General features: G+C 37.4%; 1 protein-coding gene across 4 annotated transcripts in view; it reads left to right on the top strand.

The window, feature by feature from the left end:
* The window catches only part of Cpeb4 (cytoplasmic polyadenylation element binding protein 4), a 63,204-nt gene that overhangs the window by 8,801 nt on the left and 28,305 nt on the right, over positions 1–26,098 (top strand). For all 4 annotated transcript variants that reach the window (XM_055604531.1, XM_055604530.1, XM_055604529.1 and 1 more), the window contains exon 2: positions 12,098–12,179. In XM_055604531.1, coding sequence (XP_055460506.1) covers positions 12,098–12,179 — 82 coding nt within the window. The remainder of the gene's footprint in view (positions 1–12,097; positions 12,180–26,098) is intronic.

Here is a 26,098-nt window from a genome sequence, read left to right as displayed (position 1 = left end):
AACTTTTACTAAAAAAACACAATGCAAACCTTTGGATAGCAAAATTCTGGTCCTGCTTCATGTCAAAGAAAACCTGATCAACTATTTAAACTTTGATTAGTATTTATCAGCCTGTATCATTCAGTATTTTGAAAGATTTTGCATTAAGTTGTTTTATTAAAAGTTTTAGGCATCAGGCATGAATGCCTATCTCATGTCTATGGGCCGAATTATCAAACTTTAAAGCCTTAAGCTATGTAAGGACTTCCCATATTGTACTGTACTGATGCTGGACAATTCGAATTTGCTGAGTGTTTTTTTATATACCCTAGTCATTTTTATACACCTAAGGTAGTTTTTCCTAATTTTTCAGTATTATGTATTTCAAAGCCATACCTGTATTTAAAATGTCATGTAGCATTTTAAATAATAGTTCTTTCAGAGAGCCTAGAGGGATGTATCTAGTTAGCATGTTCATGGTGCTAGCTAGTAAAACATCTGTCTGCTATCATTTTGTTGTCATGACCTCATCAACATTTGTACTCCTAACCTAATCTGTTATCTGTATGATAACAGATCTGGACTCTAAATATGACGTTATTGCTTACTAGTCATATATAACCCATGACAAGTGTACTACTTTCCTGATTCTTCATTTTTTCATTTCTTTTCTCTGGCACCTTTGAAAATAAAATGAAATTACATCTAATATTTGTCTTCTAGAAGATTCTGTTATTCAAAGACAACAAGATTTTCAATAGCAATATTAGTCAGGGTCAACAAGTTGGTTCAGCAGGTGAGAGCACCTATGGCTAACCCTGATGATGTGAGCTCAATTCCTAAAATCCATGAGGTAGAAGGAAATAGCCAGTTCTTGCAAATTGCCCTCTGATCTTCACACATGCATCCTACTAGATAGCATTTGTGCGAGCACACACGATACACTCAGATTAATTTTGAAAAATAATAAAGGCTGGAGAGAGGTGGATTATTAGTAAATAATCTGCTCTTCCAGAAGATGAGTTTTGTTCCCAACACCCATGTTGGGTGAGTAACAACTGCTTTTAACTCCAGCTCTGAGGAATCCAATGCCCACTTCTGGACTCTCTGGGTACCTGGACAAAAGTACACATGTACACACTCACGTGCGTGCACACAGACACACACGTAATTTTTTTTTTTTTTTTTTTTTACTTAGTAATCCAGTTTTGTGAATAGCAGTTTCTTTAAATGTCAAAAACAGCTGGTGTGGTGCCTGAGTGAGTATATGCACCTGACACCAAACCCGACCTTCTTGTTTGATCCATAGAACCTGCATGGGAGAAGGAGAAAACTGACTCCTTCGATTTTGTCTTCTCATCTCCATGAGAGGGTCCATAGTGCTTGTGTACCTGTACATGTGCACCTGCATGTTTCCCCGTATTAAATAAATGTCATTAAATGTGGAAATCATTTCTGACTGGTATGTGATAATTTTAAAAATAAAATTGCACATAAATAATAGCGGAACTCGGCTATATAATAGCCTTTATTTTACTGCACACAAATAAATAGTATCTAATTGGTGACTTTACCACTTTTGATAAGGTTTTTCTCCCTTGTGTGTTTTTTAATATTTTATTATGGAAAATTTTAAACATTGATAAGACAAAATAGTGTCAGGAATCCCCTGTACATATCACCTGGCTTCAGCAGTCACTGGCTCCTGGACAATCCTCTTTGATCTATACTCCAGAACTCTTTTCTGCCATACATCTTGAAGCAGTTCCTAGACATGGTAGAATTTTATTGTGAAGGTTCGCACTTCTCAGAGGTCCAGAGTCTTTAAAAGATATAGAAAGAGAATCTTCCCAAGGTCTTTTAAAGATACTAATGCTTCACGTTTCTGTCACTCTTGCTCAGCTTCATGTTAATCCCACATCCACTAGTGATCTCATCTCTTTCTGGGCCATCAAAAATAAGTAAATAAAATACGCTCAACTAAAGTACCAAATCAGCTGCTGGTGACATATATATATATAATGAGAGTATAATATTCTTAATCTTGGCCTTCTAATTCTAGGCTTCTGTGGAATTGTAGGTATGATATCTGGAAAGAATTGAAAAGAACAGAACAGAGCTGTGCTTTGGGGATTGTTTTCCTGTTATGTTTTGAAAGGGAATCAGAGATTTGGGGTCTTTTGGAAACCTGTAGGGCGCATCAAACCTTGTTTGTTCATCTGTCTCTTTCAGTGTAGAGGTATTTGGGTTGTAGGCTAGGAATCTGTGGCTATGACAGGAGAGGGCCTTTTTATGAAGAGTATAGTCTAGGAACTTCCTATTTTGCTCTTGAGTGTTGAGGAGTGTGTTTTGCCTAGGAGACTATACAGAGATGGATATGGGGTGGCCTTGTTAGAGGCAGAGCACTGGATGCTTGTGTCAAGGGTCACAAAAAAAGAGTTTATGTCAAGAGTTGCAAAACCTTAGTCTCAGCTGAGGTATAAAAATTGTACATTTTGGTTTATAGTCCCTTTGCTCTCTAGGCCCTGAGCTGGCCAGGCAGACATGGAGAAGAGAAACTCTCGCAGCCATTTAGGATCCTCATGTGTCTTTATGATCAGATTTACTGTCTCAGGGCAGTTGTATTTACTTTTCTTAAAACAGTGGCCTCTTGTAATGAATAGCTTGCTGGATAGGAGAACATCCCCTGTGATATTTTTGAATGGAGATATTTTTGGACTTATTATGATAACCTTATGTATGAAACTGGCAATATTATGGCACAGAACAGCGGGATTATTTAGATGTGCCAATAACCTGTTTTCAAAATGTGACTTTCACATACTTTTCTCGTGTACCACAGAGAGAAGGCAAGCAAGGATGTATATACTGAATGTGCCTTCTAGTTGCCAGCCATTGTGCCTCACATAGCATGCCTCGTTTCTTTCTCACCAGTTTTCTGTTTGTGTGTGTACATGCATATGAGTGTGCAGGTGCGGATGCCCTTCTGCGCAGATGCATAGGCCAGGGGAGGACAGTAGGTATTTTCAACACAGCATCACCATTTTCTCCCAAGAGCTGACCGCCTTACAGTGCTGAAGCTACAAGCACATGAAACTGTGCCTAGCTTTTATGTATTTATTTATTTATTTATTTATTTATTTATGGATCCTAGATTGCTTTTCACTTTTTCCTTTTATTGAAAATAAATGTTCTCATACAGTATATCCTGATAGAGTTTTGCCTCCCTCCTCTTCGAGTTTCTTCTCCCCTCCCCCTCTGAATCCACTTCCTTTTTGCCTTTTATTAGAAAAGAACAGGTTTCTAAGAGATAAGATACAAACATGACAAAATAAAATACAATAAAATAGCCAGGTGCTGTGGCACTTATCTGTAATCTCAGCACTCAGGAAGGCAGTAGCAGGCAGATTACTGTGAGTTTGAGGCCAGCCTGGTCTACAAAGTGAGCTCCAGGACAGCCAAGGTTTTCAGAGAAACCCTGTCTCCAAAAACCAAGTAACAACAACAAGAATAATAATATAAAGGAAAAAGCATCATATCAAAGTTGGACAAGGCAACCCAATAGAAGGAAAGGAGTCCTAAGAGCAGTGTACCTTGTGTTTTATGTGGATGCTTTGAACTCAGGTCCCTGTACCTGCAGAGGAAGCGCTCTTATCCCAAAGCCAGCTTCTTAGTCTCTCGTCACAACTTTACTGAGACACTTTGTGGGTAAAGTCAAGGTTCAGTGATGTTGCAGTCTCAAGATCACTTACTCAGTAAATATAGATTTCTTTCTTCCAAGCAAGGTTAGGATGACTAAATAGGGAGGAAGAAGGGAGTCCATTAGTTTATTAGAACTAATAAAGTCTAAATTACCAGTTTTGCTTTTTAATTAGAGTGACAATAAGTTTTTTAATCACTTTAAGGGTTTTATAATACTCAAAATACATAAATATATGTAGCATTTAACGAAGGGAAAATAAAAGAAAATGTTCTCAAAGGCTTTCTGAAGAGATCTTCTGATATATCAGTTCATGTGGGACCCAAACAGAGTTATGAACTGATCAGAATGATTCAACTGTAGTTTAGAATTCTGTCAGGGAATATTTAGTAACCTAAGTAAGACTCTTTACCTTTATTAAAGGTGTTATGGTGAGAACGTACCGATTTAAAAGAAAAGTGGTGAAGAAATATGAGGTGCTATTAAATGTATCTATCTTGCCCCTTCACATTCACATAATTACCCCTTTGATGTCAGTCTCTGACACTTAACCTGCATCCAGCCCATGCAGACACAACAAAGAATTTTATACCTTGTGCATGTCAATAATGAACAATCTCAGTTATCACATGACCTACTTAAATAGATTTATTTAAACTAAGACCTCTTAAGCTAGACTTTATCATTTACAATATGACTTTAAGCTTCATGTTCCTAAAATGGGATAACAATAACTAGTGACTCTACCTGGTCCTTGTAAGAAACAAATGCAGTTAAATGATATATAATTTGTGTGAGAAATGGAACTCAGAGCCAGGAGGAACAAGGCAGCCTCTTGCTTTATGGTGGCTGATTTATGGTGGTAGATTTACAGTATGCTGTACCTGTGCTGTGGGAAACATGTAGTTCTAGCCAGGGAGATAAGCAACAGCCTGTGTGTCTGATGCAGCCTAAGAATGCTAAGGGACGCTAGGAAAAGAAGTTTCGTCTGTCCTGGGGTGTAAGGCTTTTTGGAAGCAGAGTACTGAAGGCTAACTGTACAGTCACTTCTTTGTGATTTGTGGACATAAATAGCATTTCATCCAAGAAGAATATTTATATTTTGGAAAATCTTGGATTAAAACTCCCATAGTTAGCTTTGATTAAATATGAGCTCTCCCAGAACTTTCAAGCTTCCTATTTGTTTTGGCAGCTGACACACTGGCATAGACTTTCCTTTTGAACCAAAATATTTTTCTTTCCCTTCTTCACCAGGGAAAATTTAATCCAAAAAGAGAAACTTCCACAGCCTGATATGGATTAGAGAAGGCTGAAAGCAATCATAGAAAGGGAAGGAAGAAAGCAGGGGATTGAATTTTGGCTTGGACTCTTAATAATCTAGCTACATTCAATTAATTATATTTTATATAATTAAATACTAGTCTGGTAGCACCCATACACAGGGATGCATGTTTACATAAAGAGCCAATAAAGAGTGGTGGTGGTAGTGGTTATCTTGGATATATTTAAATGAGAAATTTTAGTCTGAAGACAGAATCTCTGAGTGCAAAACAACATCCAGTACGAGATGTATAATATAATGGTTTCTGTTCTTATCTAGTGAATGTGGATATCCCTTTACATAAGAGTGAAACATGAGAAAAATTTTCCTTGAGGGTCTCTAATCCTAGGGAACTGATTTAGATAATAATTTCCCTCTATAAATGATTTTCAAGAAAGTCCATAATGTTTAACAAATGGTAGGTACTGATATTTTACACAAAGATTCATACTTGCTTTATGATCATACTGTCATACTTAATTTTTTTTTTTTCAAGACAAGGTTTTTCTACATAGCCTTAGCTGTCCTGGACTCACTTTATAGACCAGGCTGGCTTCGAACTCACAGAGGTCTGCCTGCCTCTGCCTCCCCAAGTGCTGGGATTACAGGCGTGTGCCCCCACACCTGGATCTGTAACACTTCCTACACAGGTAAATAGTGTGGACTAGGATGTGCTCTACAGCTATTTAATGATAAGATTTGATTCTTAACTAAAGAGAAATTTAACGAAAAGGAATATCAAAATCTTAACTAAAGAGAAATGAGCATGAGTGTCACCTGTCTTTAAATGGAGATGTCTTAGGGCATTTGATCAACAATTTTGAGAGGACACAAATTATCAGTAAATGTCTGAAGGCAGCAATTCTCTGTTGTTAGATGAATAAAGAAGGATGTGCCCAAGTAACAGATTAGAGAGGCCAAAGGTGATGGTGACAGTCTAAGTGCAAGATTGTATTTTGTTTGTACTTAGTAGTGAACCATTTGGTTTCTTCAAGAACAGTTCCCCATTTGTTGAAATTGAACTTGATTTGTATTTTCTGAAGGTATGTATTGTAGAGTTTGGAATTTTCCAATCTGGATAACAAAGACCCTCTCTCTATAAGGAAACTTAAAATGTTTCTTATAGCTTGCTTAAGATGGCCTGTATATAGTCAATTATAATAATAAGATACAAACCACACCACAGAATAGCTAATGAAACTAATCTGTTGAATGGCATTGTTTAATTTAGTAGTTTTAAATGTATAAGTCCCTGGCCTCATGGAGACTTGTCAGAAGTGTGAATTGTTAGCCTATCCCAGACATGCTAAATCTGGGGTGACTCGGTAGTCTGTGATGCTGCTGCACCCGCAAGTATGAAAACATGGGTGGCTGGACATGGGGGCTTGTACCCTTAATCCTACTACTCAGGAGGGAGAGACTGGTAGATCTCTATGAGTTATAAGCCAGCCTGGTCTACACAGAGAGCTCTAGTTCCGCAGACTACATAGTGAGACACTGTCTCAAAAAATAAACAGCAGCAAAATTTTGACTTAGATCATCATGTGAATGCTAAAATTGGTGTGGCTTATAATTCTAGCTACTTAGTAGGCAGGAGGACTGTGAGTTCAAGACTCTTGAAGCCAACCAGTTACTTGCATGCAATTTGATGTTAAGCTTAACAAGTGAGGTCTAGTGGCACTGTGCTTGAAATCCTGGCACTTGATAAGCTGAGGTAGGAGGATCAAGAGTTGGAGGCCATCGTCAGGCAAGACCACTTAGTAGGCAAAGGCACCTCTGCCAAGCCTGATCACCTAAATTAAAGGAGAGAACTGATTCCTTCAAGTTGTCCCTGATCTCAACCCATGTATCATGGTACATGTTCACCCTTCCCTAACAAACAAAGCAAACAAATGAAAATGTAATTTAAAAAAAGAGAGCTGGAGGTCAGCCCAAGCTACACAAGGAGAATCTACCTTAAAAACAAAACACACTCAATAAAACCTGTAAGATTACAAAATAAAGTGAAGTCAGAACATTGCAATAAAGATGCTTGTGGAGCCTTGAAAATGATTGATGTTCTTTCATATTTGGGGGTTGTTATTAAGTTCATGGGTTTTAGAGCTAAAGGCCTTGGTTCAAATTCTGCTGCACAACATACCTGACATGGTTAAAGTCATTGTTTTACCTTATGCTTATTTTCCTGATCTATGAAAGGAAATAATTGAATATACCCAATTACAGAAGGCTTTTGTGATAGATAAATGAGACTCTGTATTTAATATGTGAAGTTAGTTGCCATCATTACTCTTGTTAGAACTATTCCAGCTCCTTTGGTTTGAATTGATAACCTGCAAATGTGTGTGGCACATTATGTGTGGCACATTTGTCACATAGTTGTAATGTGTATTCCTTACCGGTCATCCCAGTGGGGAGACAGGACCAGGGCATTGTGTTCTCATATGTATTTCAGATTTCTGTTTCATCTTTGTCACCCTTACACATTTTGGGCATTCTTTTGTTGAGTAATAGTTAAGTAATATTTAAGTGCTTACTGTTTTCCAGACATTTGCCATATGTGTCCTTTAAACATCCCTCCTCTCCTACTGTGTTCAAATAAATTTTAGTGGTCCTGTGATGCTTACCTTGTCTAAAGTAGTGTTTCTGGCTTTGGAATGAAGCTTGAATCATAGCTGTGTTGCTGAAGTTAACAGGAACTTGCCTATGCAGTAAATTGTATAAATTTTCCTTTGTATTAGTTTTTATTATTAAATGGCAATAACAGATCCTGACTTACGAAGTCTCAGGCTTATAATCAAGACAGTGCTGATACAGTACATCGACTGATTGTGGCTACTTATTTGGTGCTCAGTACAGAGAAGTTCAACTTTTCTCCCAAGGGAGACTGGTAGAGGTAGTAAGAAACAAATGTTTGTTGGTTGAGGGGAGGATGTTGTTTAATTTTTGCAAGATACTTAATCTTCTCCCCAACAAATTGTAGAGGTAATATTTTTCTTTTTCTGGTTTTTCAAGGCAGGGTTTCTCTGTGTAGCGTTGTCTGTCCTGGACCCACTTTGTAGACCAGGCTGGCCTGGTCTACAGCGATCTACCTGCCTCTACTTCCCTGAGCCACCGTGCCTGGCTGGTAATTTTTTTTAAGCTTGTTATTTTCTTAATATTTGCATAATGGGCTGTTTAACCCTGTTAAAGAGGGCTGGGACTATAGTTCTGTGGTAAAACTTTTCTTTTTAACACACAGAAGGCCTCGGGTTCAATCTCTAACACTAAGAAAGAAAAAAGTTTACTTTCTTACTTTCAGTGACCTCTACCTTCTGGAGACTAAAAGTGAACTTTGAGTAGTAATTGTCCTGGATTCTATTGCCAGCTCTGCAAATACAAGCAAATGAAAAGCATTTCGTTCTAGGAAAGAGACAGGAAACATCTACTGAAATGCCTTTCTTTTCTGGACCAGGAAAGCATTCTGGAGGACAGCAGTTCCCTGCAAAGTTGAGGCTTCCTAGTGTCTAGTACTCATTTCACTGATTTAGGCTGATATTCATGTTTTGGTCATTGGTGCAAGGAAATCAAGAAGAGCTGTCACTTGACAATTTTTTTTATTTTACAGTTATTTTGTAGTCAAAAGAGACAAAAAGGAAAAAAAAATTGGAAATCAAGCCTTTCATGATAATCTCAACTCTTTGGTCTTTGAATACAAAATCTAACATTTTTCCTGTGTGCTAGCCTCACTGTTGTATTTCTACCATTCTACCTATTGGCACAAGACCAAGTTAAATGTAAAAATAGAAAAGATCACCAAAAGAGCAAATTAAGAATGATAAGCTTCGAATCCCCATTGATAAAAAGCTAATTTGACAAAATATGTGACTTTTGACCCATTGATTACCAGAGCATTCAGGAAACAAATGTTATATAAATGTAGCTTATGTTGCTAGTATGTTTGGGATGTGGGCAAGAATACCTATTGCAGTGGGATTGAAAAGATGAGGGTGCTTGTGCCACTGAGCTCTTAGTCTTGTACTTCAGTATCAATGATTTCGTGAGGTTCTCTTCTCTTCTAAATTTATATAAAACCTAGAAATCTGTCTCAACACACTGCACCTAAGTTTCAATACCAGTTGATCTGCATTTATATATTGTATTTGCTTATGAGCCTGTAATTAAATCACAATGAATTAAAAGAAAAAAATAGTCTTGCTATAAAAGGATTGAGGTAGATTTTAATCCAAAAATTACTGAAACTTATATTTTTCATTTGAGATTCTAGTTTGATACACTTTTTCAGTTAAAGTCAGTGGTTATTAAATTTAGTAGACATCTATGTTCCAGGCAATGTACTTGAGGCATAGGTAACCATGGAGTTGGTAGCTGTTTTTACTAAGTAAAGTTTTGAATAAGTTTACTAAGTTGTTTACTAGTGTCCCATTAACAATCAGAAGCTTTCTTGACTTACTAAAGTAGCTTTTATAAAGGAAGCCACACAAAACCACTGTGCTGCTACTCTTCATTTTGTGACTTAGCAAAATGCAAATTCTGGAAATTCACAAGACTACTACTGCGTTAGTTCCACAAAAAAGAATAATTGAGTAAATTGTTCTCATGTCCCTATTATTTATTTTAGAAAATGAACAGCTGCAATGGGAAATATATAAACAAGAAAGTACAGAAATATTTCACATGCTTAAAAATCACTCAAAGGTGTTCACCCACGTGTGGTTTTAGCATCACCTCCATCCAGTAGATGTGCTTAACAGACAGTGATACAGAAGGGTGGGCAGTGCTCCTTAACCCAGTTCATAGCATGGACACAAGAAAATGATATTTCAACAAGACATCGCCACAGAGCTTCTTCCATCTCAGGCCCTTCTGGGCAGTCCGGTAGGGCAAAATGGTAAGACTGACTTGGCTCACCTTCACCCATTTGAGGTCAGTGCTGTACTGGGATATCTGAGGTAGTAGTCATACTGGAAGCATTTGATGTGAAACAGATCCTGCCCTTGGGACATTGTTAGAGGATATAGCAGGTGAGTGCTTTATACTGGCTATGGCTTTGGAAGATGACCCAGGTACAGGCATACTTCATAGTCTTCTAGAAAGAAGAAAAATCCAGCTGCTATGGATTGAGGTAGTGTGACTTGGTGTTGACTTCCAAACCTTGCCTTATGCACTTGAAACCTTAAAAATAGAGCAGTCTCCCCTTTTACACATTCTATACCTTAGAAAGTCTAATTCTGGCTGTATGTCCTACTTTTATGGGAGCTAACTGAGAAAAGGAAGCTGACAAGTAAAAAAGTCAGGAGGAAAAGGTGGGAAAAAAATCAGTTCTGGAGTGGAGTGGTTCCTCTAGAGCAGAATGACATGTTAAAGTGCCCCACCCCAATTCTTATCCTTATTCTCACCACAAGCCCACCATTCCCTGGGGGCAATCACAAACCTGCACTCCCTTCTATTGAATTAGATCCAGATGTAACTGCACCTGGACCCCCTAAGCTGCAGAGTATCAGAAAACCATTTGTTCAGTGAACACTGCTGAGTATCTAGATGGTGGGGCAGGGAAGTACAGTGTACAGTGTCACAGAAGAAGAGGGAGATATGCCAGGCTGGTCAGAAAATAATCTTGAGTGGAAGATTTTTCTCTTTTGGTCTAGAAGTTAGATATCAAAGTTGTTTGTTTTGTTTTGTTTTGTTTTGTTTTAAGTGTGATCCCAGCAAACAAAAATAAAATTAAGAGCAAGGCAGAGCAGTCTGAGGCACTGGATTAAGAGATTTTGCTTGTTTGTTTGCTTGGTTTGGTTTTAAACAAGCTGAAAGTAACTAGGAGCTGTGTGGATTCTTAGCATTTATATGGGCCTGAGTTTAGTACCAAGAACAAAACAACAACAGAAGCTAAGTGAAAAGTCATGTGAGTAACTGCAGAGAAGGGTACAGAGCCCTGCTTGTCTGGCTTCTGTGGAAGTCCTCCAAAGATTTGACAGTGTCTTTAGGCTCAGATGTCTGTGTCATCACTTCCTCTTGGAGTTTAAAATGTTTCCATGTACTTTAACCTCTCAAGCTAAGCTTCTATTTTAGTTGTTGCTAGATAATTCCCTTCATCTAAGGAATGCTAGAGCAGTTGGGCAGTTGTAAACTTTATTTAGTTGTCACTCACTCTGGAAGTAGACTTCACTAGCTGGGGCAGGCCCTAAACTCTTATCTTTAACTTTAATGGCAGCAAAATTAAGTTCAGCTTGGCAAGTATTAAGCACTGAGGTGGATTTTTTTTTTCCAGGTACCCACTCTGATCATTGTCCTTTGTCCTCCATCAGAAATAAGGCTAGGCTCTTTAAAGAGCAAGTGCCTTTTCATGGTAGAGCAAGTAAGAGGACAAGCTTCGTTCTTGAAGCAAGCTTTGTCCAAGTGAGGGAAACAGTCTCATGTCGGTATTCCATCATTATTCTAGGAGAGGGGAGATTCTATCAAAATTACTATTTTTTTTTAATGTGTGCATGTATTTGTAGTATAGTATTTGTTCTGGTTCTGATAGGATTGAATGTCTGTATCTGTGCGTGTCCATGTGTGTCTCTCTCCAGCTTTATTTTTGAGATGGAGCCTTTCACTGAATATGAGGCTCATTGATTTAGCTGGCTGGATCTGAGACTTATTGATTCAGTTGGCTACCCATTGAGCTTCATGGATCTGCCAGCTTGATAGCAAGGTACTAGAACAGTGGGAAAAGGTTTACCCTATTAATCTAGTCTAATCTTACATAGTGGAAAAGATTAGCTTTCTTTTACACTTAATACTGTTCTTAAGGTGAAGGCTTCTTTTCATGGTTTGTGCTTTATTAATGTAAGTGATGCTTTTGTTGAATTCTTGTCAGAAATAAAATAATCAGACCCTAATGAGCTCTGTGTACTTTTATGCATCTTGATGTTTTGAAAGTGCTAGAGTAAATAAGCTTTTTTGACATATGTTCCTAAATGTAACTTATTTTCCTCTTGTGTAGGTAAATGCTGTTGGGAGGGGCTGGTTGGAACTGAGTCTTACACATACTAGTGCTTTGCTGCAGTGTTGTCGCAAATGCTATTTTAAAAGTAGGCTGTGGCTGTTTGTGTTCGCAGGACCGCCCCAGGACGTTTGACATGCACTCGTTGGAGAGCTCACTCATTGACATAATGAGAGCTGAGAATGATTCCATTAAAGGTAAGCGAAAAAACGGAACTATTCTAATCTAGTAAATAGTTAAAAGTATGTTATCTGCTTATTCTGATGAGCAATATGATTATTATGAAATCATTGTGTCCAGTAAGTTGTATCATCTCTAAATCTAACCTTCATTTTGTAAACTCATCACACCTGATGAGTGTCTGCAGTTGCCCACATGATACCAATTGAAAGTACTGAACAAGTCCGCAGCGCCAAGAGTGGGAGGTTAGCTCAGAGGCCATATACAGGCCATATACACATGTCTCAGACAAATCCTTCTCGAAACTCAGAGATTCTAAATGTGACAGGAACTACATACCAAGTAGAACTTACATGTTGGCGACTTTTGGCCTAGTTTTACCTGTTGGAACAGTGGTCCACAATTTCTGATTAAAATGTTTCGTAGTTAATTTTTTTCTATATATGATTTTTTTACATACTATTTTTTTTTTTTAGATTCTGTTCTCAAATCTGTTAGTGACTAGCTATGTTACAGTCTTTAACAAGCTACCCAGTCTTATCGGACCTCTTTCTTCTCCTTTCTAAGAGACTCACAGCCACTTGGAACCTTAAAAGTTAAATACAGATACATGGAATATGGATTTGTCATGTTCTCTTTCAGTGGCTCAGATTATGCTATTATGTAGCCAGCTTGATAATTGTAAGAGTAGGTGTTCTCAGGATCCTTGTGAAAACTAATACACAAAAAGAAACTTTTTTCCTTGTAAGAATTTCAGTTTACTAGGAAGCAGGTTTTTTTGTTGTAAAGAAATTTAGAATGTTTGGTATTAATACAGTTGCTCATTCATTTATTCAGTGTTTATGCGGCCGCCCGGTGCTGGACATAGAACTTTGCACTGAGGCAGCTGCAGTGCTGACTTAACCTAGTCCATTTTCTGAGAGGTTATCATGTTCTATCATGTTCACTGATACAGTAAAACCTTTAAGGATAAACTTTTTTTTCTACAGTACTATTTGGGGTTTTTCTATTTTCCTGAATACGGTTGTATCCTATCTCCTATACACACATATAACACACACACACACACACACACACACACACACACACACACACACAAACACACTCCCCTCTAACTTCTTCCATATCCCCCTTGAGGAATCTTTGGGTGTTCTGCAGCTACAAGAAATGATGTATGTATCCATTTATCTCATAAGGTTGCTTGGAAATAAGGATATTTTGTAGTTGCTGAGGAATATTTTGAATATCCTTACAGAATGTTTTGTGGGATTCCAGATCAAGTTCCATATGTGAACAGAAATGATCTTTCAGAGTTTGCTATTTTTTGGTATGACTATAATTCAGTCTTTCCCACTTTTCCTTTGTCATAAAAATGAAGGGAGTCTCTAAGGCCCTTTTTAGCACCAGAAAAATTGTACTTTTCAGAGTAGCTCAAAAAGAAATACATATCCATTTTCTGGTTTTATACTCTATAAGCGATTACCAGTTTGGGGGCTTGGAATAAAGGGTTTCTCTTGTATTACATTTTATAACTTGCTTACAAGTCTGTAATCGTTGTAAAAGTTCATTACAGGAAAAGTTTGTAAAGGACTTTTTTTTTAATTGCTTACTATATTCTTACATCAGTGTCTGAGAATCTCTCTTGTACTAGATGCTGGGAGGAATAGGTAGAACAGCAATAGGTAGAGTTTGTTATCTTACATTTCTAGGAAACAAGCATAAAGAATTTTGCACACATTGTATAATTAACTGAAGGATTTCTTTGGCTTATCAGTTTTAGCCAGGATATCTAAGGTTAATTATTCATTTTTAGTTTGATAAGTTATTATTGCATAAGTTTCACATTTATTTTGTATCCCATATAAGATTTATTCTCACTAATATTTACTTATGTCTCCAGCTGATTCTGTATGGGAATTCAAAAGTTAAGTCTCAGGAAGAATTATGTGTAGGTGATCTAATCTGGGAGCATAAGGAGTTTATGGAGCTATGATTTATAAGAGGCAGAATGAAAGAACAGCTCTAGATTTGAACTGTCCTCACACCTGTGCTGATAATTGCAAGGTTAAATGACAGCATGTGTTTGTCAAAGTCAGCATGTTGCCTGGCTCTAGAAGATACTTAAGAATTAATGTGGATTTTACTGGATACTTAAGAATTAATGTGGATTTTACTAAGTCTTTCATTGTGCTCATCCATGAGGAAGCAGGTTCAGTTCAAGCTTTAGTCTTGAATGAACATCACATTTTTTTTCTTCAAAAAAGCAAGGAAGAATTCATAGATTGAAGGCATGGCCCTAAAATATCAGTTTATAGCTCTGCTTGGCTTTAGAGAGTCCTAAACACAGGGTCAGTGTAGTTTTTACTAGCAAAATGCAGGGCACTTCTTCATCTTCCACAAACTCTTCTCTGAGGTAGAGCTTTTCCTGCTGCTGTGGTGGACTCTGAGAGTGATTCTGCCCTAAGATTTTGTTTAAAGGTGATCATCATCACCTTTGAATGCCTTTGAGACAATCATTGTCTTCCAAATCAGGCACTAAATCCTGCCAACACATCTGTCTATCGTCTACACAGTAAATCATCCTCCTTGTGCTCCTTCCTCAGAAACAGAACAGAGAATCGCCGTATATTCTGTGAGAGTTTCACACCTCTTAGAAAAATGCAGATTTTTGCTTGAAAATAGTGCTAAAGATTTAATCATACAAAGACAAATTTTGCATTTGAGCTAATTTTATATTAAAATAATTCCATAAAACATGAATGACCTCATTTATTTTATCTCTTATCTGTAGTTCCTCATAGATATGTCTGTGTTTAAGTCATAAAGCCTCAAATTAATGTAGGAACTACAATGTGAGTCATTGTTGCAGTACATATTAAAGGAGAATAAAAAGTTATAACGGAGAATTTGCATTTTTCATTTGGGAAAATATCTCCTTTGATGGGGGGGTTGATTTTTATTTTTTTAATTTTTTTTGCCATCAACAAATAAGATACTTGAGATGTCTAGGGCCTTCAAAGATTGTTTTAAAATTTTCTCATGAATGTGTTGTTGATTCCAAACTGGTTTCATCAAAACTTTTAATAGATGTTCAAAAGGAGGACTTAGCCTTAATTTGATCATGGTTTTGGTGTTTTGGTGGTTTTAAAATATTCTGTAAATACTGTTTTTCAAAGAGTTTTTAAGTCTCTGTCATTTGCTTCATGGCAGGGGCTGAGCTCTCTGGGGATAAAAAGGGTCCTCCCATTGCTTTATCTTTGTGTCATTGCTGAGGTCAGTTGGCAAGTCCTTATGTTATTTTTATCCTAGAAACTGTATTACCTTCTCTATAACTAGTGACAGTGACAATCCACAGAAGCTTGTCCCCAGAAACCAATTTTGTTTTCTTTGCTCCACACCCAGACTCATATGCCAAGAGCCTGAGTCTTTGAGTTTTAATCTCTCCTCCTGGCACCTAGAGCATGGCTATAACAAGCAATCCTTTTCTATTTAGATGTTCAGGTGATTATTTGTGGAATACTGATATTTACTTTTTTTCTTACCTGTGACATTGGTACTTATTTAGAAATGGAGTAGCAGATTGAAGCCGAACCTGAGTACAGCTGCTTTTATTCTGAAGCATAGGTTACATACATGAAGTAGTCCTGAAATGTGTTCTCTTATGTATATATGGTAAGAAAGACCATTGACAATCATAGAGCTTTTCACCCTCAGCATGTGCAAGGAATAAAGGGAAGTAGAAATTAGTTTATGGAATGGAGTCAGATGCGTTGGGTAAAGACACAAAATTAGTACTTAAAATGTGTCAAACAATTCTGTTTCATGATAGTGGTTGAATATTTTAAATCTGACATATAAAAGTAATTTAATATCCAATGTGCTTCATTTCACTAGAAAGCAAATTAAACAGCAAGATTATTGAACAAATGCAGTCCATAAGTCTTTGCAATACTGCAGTTGTTTTGCAGTTAACTAAATAATGAGTCAATAGCTTATTTTGCTTTGAATGTATTTTTATTGTTTTAGAATAATTAGAATAAATCTTGCTTTCAATTTTTGGAAGGAATGGGACTCAACATAACTTATCAGCAATGATTCCTGTGTGTATGTGTGAGGCGTGTCAAATGCCAAATCTGCATGTAAGCAATAATGGTTGTTTGTAGTGCCTGTTGTTTACAAATCCTTCCATGCCTAAGGAGCCCGATAGATAGATATATATGTGATGGCTCATATTATACTGTTAAGCACATTTCTGCCTCACTTGTTTCATAGGTTCATCTCATAAGGATTTTAACAACTGTGGACTTAACACAAGAATGTTCTGCATTTAATTCCTGATTGCCAATGGTGTTGTGACCTTTGACATTAAACACTTTTTATGTTTTTTTCTCTTTCTTCATATATTAAATTTCAGGGTCCTTCCCCTACTGTTTTCATCACTGTCCATTTTTCCCCCTTAAACAAAAGCTTAAATGTGTGGGCAAGTGATGATTCCATCTGTGTCTCTTTTCTTTGTTGCTGAGCAAAAAAATACAGCTGAAGTTCAGTGCACAACACTTGTTTCAATAATTTCATATGAGGTTTTTTGTCTTTATCAAAGAGTGGTGGTTAGGATAATTATGTAAATTCTTTATCTTTGTCATTGGGAGAAAGTTTAGTGCTACTTTTGGCTGGCAAACCATTCTTCTATACAACTCTCTTAATATCTTATGTTCCAAATTGTATTCACTTAGTTCTCTATTATAGAGAACAGTTGCTGTACACTGATATGCTGAGGCTTTAGATTTTATTTTATATGGGTACTGATTCTGTAATCTGAGAGAACTCTAGACTACCTACTGAAAGCTTTTGAACGGGGACTACAGTTGGTCATTTATTGGTTTCATGTGTTATGAACCTTAAATTATTTGGCCATAAACAAAAATTTCAAAAATGAAAGGAGTTTCTGTGAAAATGGGCTATGGCTTTAACATTATAATGTTTAGTTTCCAGTTAGAAGTGTGTGTGGTTGTGTGTGTGTGTGTGTGTGTGTGTGTGTGTGTGTAGTATTTCCCGCTTTTCTATGTAAATATGTTGGTCTTTGTCCATATGAAGACAGATGACTGCATTCTAACTTCTACCAACCATTTAAAGGGTTAGACACTTTCCCTTAAGGGCATATTACAGACAAGATACAAACGACCATGAAGAGGAACCAAACAGAACAGTGCAACACAACAAATTTATCTTGGATTCATAACTAAATTTTCCTTCTCAATTAAATTACTATTTATATTATCAAGTGACTTCTGGAAAGTTGAGGAAATCTTAAACATTACATGTACTTAGAATTCAGACTCAGCTTATGGGACCCAGCCTTTCTGAGAACACTAGTTTCTTCTCGTCCTCTTTGGACAATACCAAGTAACTCAAAGCAGCTGAGCAGGGGAGTGGTTGAGGTTTCCAAAGTTAAAAAATAAAAAAATAAAATGCCTTACTTCTAAACGTCTTCTGAGTAATGGAGTGAGAGACATAGCAAAGAGTATAATTTAAACTGGACTACAATTAACTTTGTATGTGGCTGCTTTGAAATGAAGGGTGTTTCTTCTCCTGCACTCTCCCTTTCCTAGCTGGGGACGTGGAACATGCTGAATAGCCTTCTCTAGGGGTGGTAGTGCCTAAGGACAGAACCTCAACTGTGTGTGGAGGCTACAGCAGTTGTGAGGAGGAGACAGTGGGTGGGTTTCCCTCAGGCACTGTCGGGGCAGGGCCTACTGAATTCTGAGCAATTGCTGGCTTTCAGGGGGGGGGGGGGTAGAGACTAGGTAATTGCCTAGGAGAGAAGGAAATATGTTAAACATCAATTTGGTAGAATTGAATTGACATCATCCCTACTGTGCTTCTGAACTGAACCACATTTGCACGGAGCACACACAACCTGTCACCCTCAGAGCCACTATGTCCTGCTAGCATACATAAGCTGAGAGTAATGATTCTCTCTCCTTTTCCTCATATATCTCTGATAGAATATTCGACACTTATTTTTATTCTAAAAGTCACTTAAGTAATTGTCACAAAGCAGGAATTTATCTTATGTCATCCATGATGTGAGGTCATGATTGCTTAAGCAATCCCCTATTTTCTTCTTCAACATTGAGTACAGAGAATCCTATTTTGAATCTACAAAAATTGAGTGGTCACAGTCACAGTCACAGTTACCTTAGCACATTGCCGCAACTCTGATTTTACCTGGGTGGCCAGTGAAGGTAAAGAGGGCCAGAGAGTAGTAATAACTAAACCTTTCATGTTATCAGAAGGTTAATGTTCCTAAGCATGTTTAAAAAGTTATTTCATAACATTCTTTCGAGCCTTGCTAAGGCTCCCATATCCTATGGCTGCTGTGACTTAATTTTGTGTGACATAATTGGAGCAGTGCAGGGGGAAGGGATTGATAAAGGTTTAAACCAAATTTGGTAAACACTTTTGAGATAACAAGCACCGGTAAGGTAACACATTGACAAATCATTTTTTTACTGTTTCACACTATCACCTTAATTAAGTATTGGATATAGCTTAAATAAGAATAGATTGTACCAGACAGATAGACAAAAAATAGTAATATTCTCCATTTACAAATGAAAGCTGAGTGATAGTTTAGTAAGCTTTCAGATACCAGCAGTTTGTCCGTGATAAATATTAGAGATTCCCACTGCATAAAACAGAAAGGGATTCAGAATTACACAATTGCATGCTACTATCACTCCTATCCATATTAATATGTATGTTGTAAATGTTTTGATGATGTCACTTATTTATTTTTTCCTTCTTAAAAGTTTCTTGAAACTTTTATATAGAGGCATTCTTGCTAGTGAATTTCCTGACAGCTACTAAAACAATTCCATATGAAAGTACCTATTTGTTGTTTCTAATGGTCCTTGGATGTTTCTTGATTGATTGTGTATAGTCCTGGTCTATGTTATTGGGGGATTTTTGGCAAAGGGAACCAGGTTGCCTGTTTCATACCTGTCCTTAAAAAAAATCCAAGATTCCTTTTGTAGTCAACTTAGCTACAGTGAGGAAAGAACAGTCTAACGTGTGAAGAAATTACTTCCTGGGAAAGGAGAAAGCCTCAGTGGGTAAGAGCCCTTGTCATGCAAGCCTAAGGACCTGGGCTCAGATCTGAACCCCTGTAAAAAGCCAGAAGTGGTCATGTGCCAACCTATTAACCCCTCCACTGTAGGGTGTGGAACAGGGATTGCTTTTTGTTGGCCTTCACTTTAGCCCAGTTTCAGCAAGAGACCTGTTCAGAGGAATAAGACAGGAGAATGATAGAACATGACATCTGATGTCCTCCTTCGGCTTTTGTGTAAGCGTACACCTGCATACACACCGCACAACATGCATACACTCTGCACTCACACACACACAATGCAAGCATGAGATTTAAAACATGTTTGTGATCTGCTTGCAATATTTTCCCAAATATTGCTTGCAGTTAATTCTTTATCAGCTGTTTATACCTGATTTATGTTTCTTTTTTATTTCATGGTGCCCATGTACTCAGTACCAAAACTTAGAAGGAAAACAAACAAAAACCAATTAATTGTTCCTGTTCAGCAGTACAGTTTAAATAAGCTTAACTAGTTTTAAACTGGTTCCTACTCTAAAAAAAAAAATACATCTGGATGGCAATGCTGCCTGTTGATCACCATTATTCTAATTGACTGGTTCTGGATTCAGTTCCACACTCCTGTGCCCAGCTCTAAAAGCTGGCCTTTGTTTCATTCTGAGTTACCTGGAAAGCAGACCAATTGGACTCTAAAGGGAAGGTAGTTCTAAAATCTCTCTGGAGCCCTAGGGGCGCATGCCTGTGCTATACATCAGAAAAGAGGAGTCCAATTAGAAGACCCCTTTTTAGTGCCTGAGAAACTAGCAATATGCGAAAATCTTTGTTCTGAAGAACAGTCAAGACTAATAGAAGTTATAAATAACGTGAAACAAATCTAACAATGTCTGCTGGCTACATTCTGAATAATAAACATCTGGCATGATTGAGTAAATACGACATGTTTAAGTCACCCGATCTCATAACAATAATCAGAAGCTGTTAGCCTAGTAGTTCTCACCGTTCCTAATGCTGCAACTCTTTAATATAGTTCCTTATGTTGTGGTGACTCCAGCCATCAAATTATTTCGTTGCTAGTTCATAACTATAATTTTGCTGCTGTTATTAATTATAATGTAAATATCTAATATGCAGGATATCTGAAATGCCCCCCCCCCCCAGGGCTCATAACCCGTAGGTTGAAAGCTGCAGGTCTAGAGGCAAAACCTTCACATAACTGACTTAATCCTGATTAGTTTCTGATTATATTCTTTCTGAAAGCCACTGTCAAATCTTTTTTTTTTTTTCTCTCTCTCTCTCTCTCTTTCCAAGACAGGGTTTCTTTGTGTAGTCTTGGCTGTCCTGGACTCACTTTGTAGACCAGGCTGGCCTTAGACTCACAAGATCCGCCTGCCTCTGACCCCATGATTTCTGGGATTATAGTCGTGCAAACCATACCAGGCTCAAATCTTCTAACATAATATGCAGAACTGCTGATGGTAATGTAAATATCGTTAAGTTCCACCCTTTCTTTTATGGGTGAGAAAATTAAGATCTAGAGGAAAGCCATCAACACAAGGCCATATCACTAGTAATCAGAGAGCCAGATCTGAACACAGTGCCACATATGTTTTTTATTGCTTAATATTTCAGGAAGTCTATTACAGGTTAACACAGTGGTTCTCAACCTTTGGGTCACAACCATCGAAAAAACACATATTTCTGATGGTTTTAGGAACTGAGACACTGCTCAATAACAAAATTACAGTTATGAAGTAGCAACAAAAATGTTATGGTGTGAATCACCACAGCATGAGGAACTATATTAAGGGGTTGCTGCATTGGGAAGATTGAGAACCAGTGCTCTAGAAGGAAAAATTGATTTGGGCTTTTGCTGACAGAGGGTTAGAGTCCATGGTGGCAGCAGTAACAGCTAAGAGCTCACATCTCAAACTACAAGCAGGAGGCAGAAAGCACATTAGGAATGACACATGGCTATTAAATCCTGAACCCCAGTACCAGTGACACAGGTCCTCTAACAAAGCCACACCTTCCTCAGCCTCTGGTAGACATTCTCTTGCAAACCACCATATTTGCATATGCATGAGTGTTTTCCAGAAGGATGTGAATGCTGGTGTAATGCAATACTATTAAAATACTATTAAAGGTGTTGCTGAGTTCTTACTGATACTTACTAAGGTTTCAGTTGTTTTGTTTGTATTTTCTGGCTAAGGTAGAGCTAGTAGTTTTTTGTCACCTTGTAATGAAGCTATTATGAAATATTTTCCTTGTAATAGGTCTTAATATTTATTAAGGATTATGAGATAGTTCTAGAGAACTTCTTTAATTGTATTGCTTTATGCTTCTGCTGTTAGGATGTTCTCTAGTTTCTAAAAGAATATAGTATTATAACGAAAGAATAAATAGAGGAAGAGGTTAGGATAATGGAAAGGTAGAGGTCAGTACTTTGTACTGTCATCTCCAGCAAATAGCATTTTGGAGCTTCATGTCTATATTTGAAGCTGTGTTTGTCTTTTGAGACTGGACTAGGAGAATGGGGGCAGCCTGGTCTGATGAGACATAACCATGTTGGAGGTGTCTCCATTTGGCTCACCTTTGTCGCAGCTCCCAAAGATTGCACAGTTCATATTCTTTGAGGTCCCTTTCACTGTGTTTCTGCTTTGACGTAACCTGGTCACTGTGTGTGGACAGCAGTGTTGATGTGCATGTCCAAGTGGAAGGGCACTCCTGGCATTATCTTTTTCATTTTCTGTTCTTTGGAGAATTGTCTCCAACCTAAATTCTTAGAAAAATGCTTTCTCTGAATTTTGTTCTCTTTAGTTTATAATTGGAACAAGGTAAAGCCCAGAAAGGCAAAACAACTTCTGAAAAGTTAATCAGCTTCCCAGTAAAAAAGGGAGAGAGTCAATGTAGGAAACATAGCCTTGTGCCTCAAATTCAGTGGCACGGACATATAAGGTGTAGCCTCAAAGAAGGAAGCAAACATCTGATGTAAACAGTGTGGCTTTGCGTGCTTCCACGGGGCAGGTATTAATATTTCTTAGCTTCAGTTTAAGAATTCAATTTAAAATTTGTATTTTGTCATGATTCATGATAATCTTCTATGGAAGGTGTGGTCCTCATACTGTCTGACTCCCTGTTACAGAACGGAAACTGGCATTCTACCCCAATTCTGATGCTTCAGGCTGTCCTGGGGCTTATGCAGCCTGTTTCCTAGGCAGCCTGTTCCCTTGGTAACTTAGACCCACTGCTTTCCCTTCCCACCCACTTGTTGGTCTGGTTTTCTACTTTTCTTCTCATTAGTTTACCTCTTCCCCTCCTTTTTAACTAGCTATGGACAAAAAAAAAAAAAAAAACAAGCAAACAAACAAACAAACATGCCTTTTTTTTTTTTAAACTTTTGACATTAATCACTGGTATCAAAACATCCTCTTAAGGCAAGTTACCCTGTGCTGTGTCACTACAGCATCCAGAGTCAAGAAGGCTTCTGGCAAGGATAAAAATAGCCTTCCTGCTTTCTGGTTTGTTGTTAGCTTTCCTGGCATTGGAAATCTTTTGAATTCCTTAATTAGGTCAGCTCCTGGGTAGCTTCTCTGCAGACATTCCCTTCTGCCTAGAACTCTTAGTTGCTTTTAGACCTTGCAACTTTACAGCCGCCTTGAATTACAGATGGGTAGTCTTTCATTCTGTAGAAATGTATTCCGTTGGCCTTTACAATTTATTTCAATGTCCTATCACAATTTAAAATTTGAATTTTGAGGTTTTGGTACAAGAAGAAAGTGCCCCTTTTTTCATTAACTAAAGTGAGTTTTGAAGTTTCCCTTTTCTAAAATCCTTCTGCTACTGTTCTAGTTATAATAAAAGTTGGAGTTGGAATTTTGTCTTCTCTCTTTTCTCAGAAAAGAATTACATTCTTGTTTGTAACCAAAGATACTACCAAACTTCTAATTTTCTGAAGCCAAAAGATTCCCTGGATTTCTTCTGTCTTCTCCAAAATTCCAGTTTAGTACTTATTAAACAGAAGAAATTTCCCTGCTTCCTTTCTCATGCAGGTGGAAAATGGTTGCTTATCTTTGGCTATTGTTGGAGAGGGGAAAGGAATTACTGTTAATTGCTTAATGCTACTACACACTAGGGGCAGAGAGGGTCTTATCACTCTACAGAGGTTATTTTAGGACTAGCTCACAATGCCTATAAATGGAAATAAGGACCTCTGTGTCCTTTAATATTCAACACTATGAAGTAAATTACAATATAAGACTGTGATTTCATTTTTTTTCCTATGTTTTCTAAGGCAGAGATATCACCACTTGCTGGCTTTGTTTCATTCATTCATCTAGCAGCTGACTACTGAGTACTTTTCTGTGTCCAGATTCTAAGACTCAAAGTCCTTTTGTCTTTTCAAAGAGTTTGCTGCCATAGAGGAAGAAAGAACTTAGAAAGGAGTGTGATGGTTAATTTTGATTGATAGCTTAACACAACCAGAATCACTTGTGAAGGGAGGCCCAATGAGAAATTACCTAGTTTAACCTATGAGGGATTGTTACTAGAGTTAACTGAAGTGCAAAGACCCATATCCTGAATGTGGGTGATACCATTTTAATGGGTTGAGCCCAGACTGAGTGAGTAGGAGTGAGCGAGGTAGCGCTAGGAAGCATGCATGCTTTCATTATCTGTATGCTCTTGACTGTGGATATACTTCAAGTTCCTGCTGCCTTGATTTCCCCACAATGATGGATTCTAACCGAGAATTATGAGCAAAATAAAACCTTTCTTCCCTAAGTTCCTGTTTGGGATATTGTATCACAGCAACAGGAAATGAAACTAGCACAAACTGACACTTATCAGTAACCTGGTATGAGAGCTGCTACCATACAGCATGAACCTGGGTGGCATGAAATTGGGATGACTTCCATAGGAAATAAGGCCAATATGGAACTGCTTATAGCAGGGCAAGGGATGGTAGAGGGAATGGAGGCAGTACCTGAGTAGTGAGACATTAGGGCTCAGAGAGGGGGCATTCCACAAAGGAAGTAACCAGAAGTAGAGGTTATGAGTTAGCAGATCTGAATGCCTGATGGATCTAGTAAGTGTTGTGGATGGATAGGAAAGAACACAACTGTAAGGATTTTTTCTGGCTTTCACACTGATGGCCACATCCACTGTAACTCTGCGTGTGTATAATGGGTTTTTAATTGGTCTTTAGAAAAGAACAAGGATCTGCAGCTGGCATAAGTGCCAGTTCTTCCCTTTGTGAAGAAATGCTATTGGTGACAGGACAGATAGATCAGGAGAACTTTAATTGATAAACACTCTTTTTTTATAAGGTACAAACCCTAGTGAGTACATCACATTAGGTTTTACTGACATTGGTTCAGCATTTCTGTAAATGCAAAGTTGGCATCATAATCAGTGAGTTTATAATTGGCCTTTAACCCTTGCTATGTTTTGTCCAGGTATCCATAGCACCATCTTGATACAAGTATCAGGCAATGTTAATGAAAAACAAAAAGTATGGTAATGCCATGTGACAGTATAGCTTTGACTTAGATGTGAACTAAATAAAATTATCACTCTGAGAGTCTTCCATAAACAACAACTACAGTGTAAGTAAGTGTCCCTATACAAATAAATCTGTATATGTGTATATATGATGGAGGCTAGAAAATTTTACTGAGGGTCACTAAAAACTCCTCTCCTTTTCTTTTAGAGTATCTAGGTTTGTATTTGAAGAAGATGCTTTTATTTTATCATTTCCTGACAAATCATCTGTAGCAATAATATCTAGGTTTTTCCTTGGAAAATAAGTTCTAGTTATAAAAGTAACCTGTGCATTTATTACTAATAAAATAGAACATTGCTCCTTGATGAGCTCACTTAGTCTTAAAAGAAGGTGCTAGTGCATACAGTATTTTAGAACACTCTTCTTTCTAACTCTTAAGTCCATTTTTTTGCCAAATAGTAGTTGTTTCCAAGTAATGATGGCCAGCATGGAACTGTCAAGCTGGCACACAGACCTTTTCTGGCTGTAGAATTTGGTAGTGTTGTTCCCCAGAGTCTCCCTGTATCAGTTGCCTATATTTGGCTAGATTGAATCATGTCTACAAATACAGCCTCTGGCTTCTATATGAGACATGCTAGGCTCTGGCTCCAAATGCTGCAGCTGCCTCCAGAGACGCATTGCATTTCTGGTGATGGTGTCCCTTAAGAGGACGAATATACATCAAATAATGGGCATTCTGTTTTATTTTGTTTTGAAATATCTACAACATAGTCATTAGCAAAAGCCATCAGGGGTTGAATTTTAGCCATCAGATAGATTAATTATCCTAAAGTCCTTATGTCATTCTTTACCCTTCAAGAACTAAATTATAAATGTACAAGAACATATTTATAGATAGATGAGTTATCAAAAAGCCAACAAAACCACAGGCACTGAATTATATTTATGTTCACTTATCTCAATTATTTTTATTTTATCCTTTATTCATTTGTGAAGTACTGATGTTCTAAGTTCATTAGAATGAACTCATTATTTTCTGGTACCCAAACAGGAAACTTAAGGTAGTTTTTTTTTTTTATAAGTTTTAGTTCCAAACTGCATTTATTATATAAAAAGAGATAAGAGAACTTAGCTGAAATGATTATGTAAGACTGGCTGTTGCTGTGGCTAGAAGTAAAATTTGGTGAGTTAATTTAAAAAAGAGGCTTCCATTTTGGGAACAGTGTCTTGAAGAAGAAAAAAAAAAAAAAAGATGACCCTGAAAATAAAAAAAAGCTCCTTAGAAAGCTTGTATCCTTAACAAAACCAACACAGCGATATTTCCAACA

This window comes from Psammomys obesus, unplaced genomic scaffold (genome assembly GCF_907164565.1).
Source record: "Psammomys obesus unplaced genomic scaffold, mPsaObe1.curated_primary_1811, whole genome shotgun sequence".
In the NCBI taxonomy this organism is placed as follows: Eukaryota; Metazoa; Chordata; class Mammalia; order Rodentia; family Muridae; genus Psammomys; species Psammomys obesus.
Note: the sequence above shows the minus strand (reverse complement) of the source record. Positions and strands in the feature narration are given on the sequence as shown.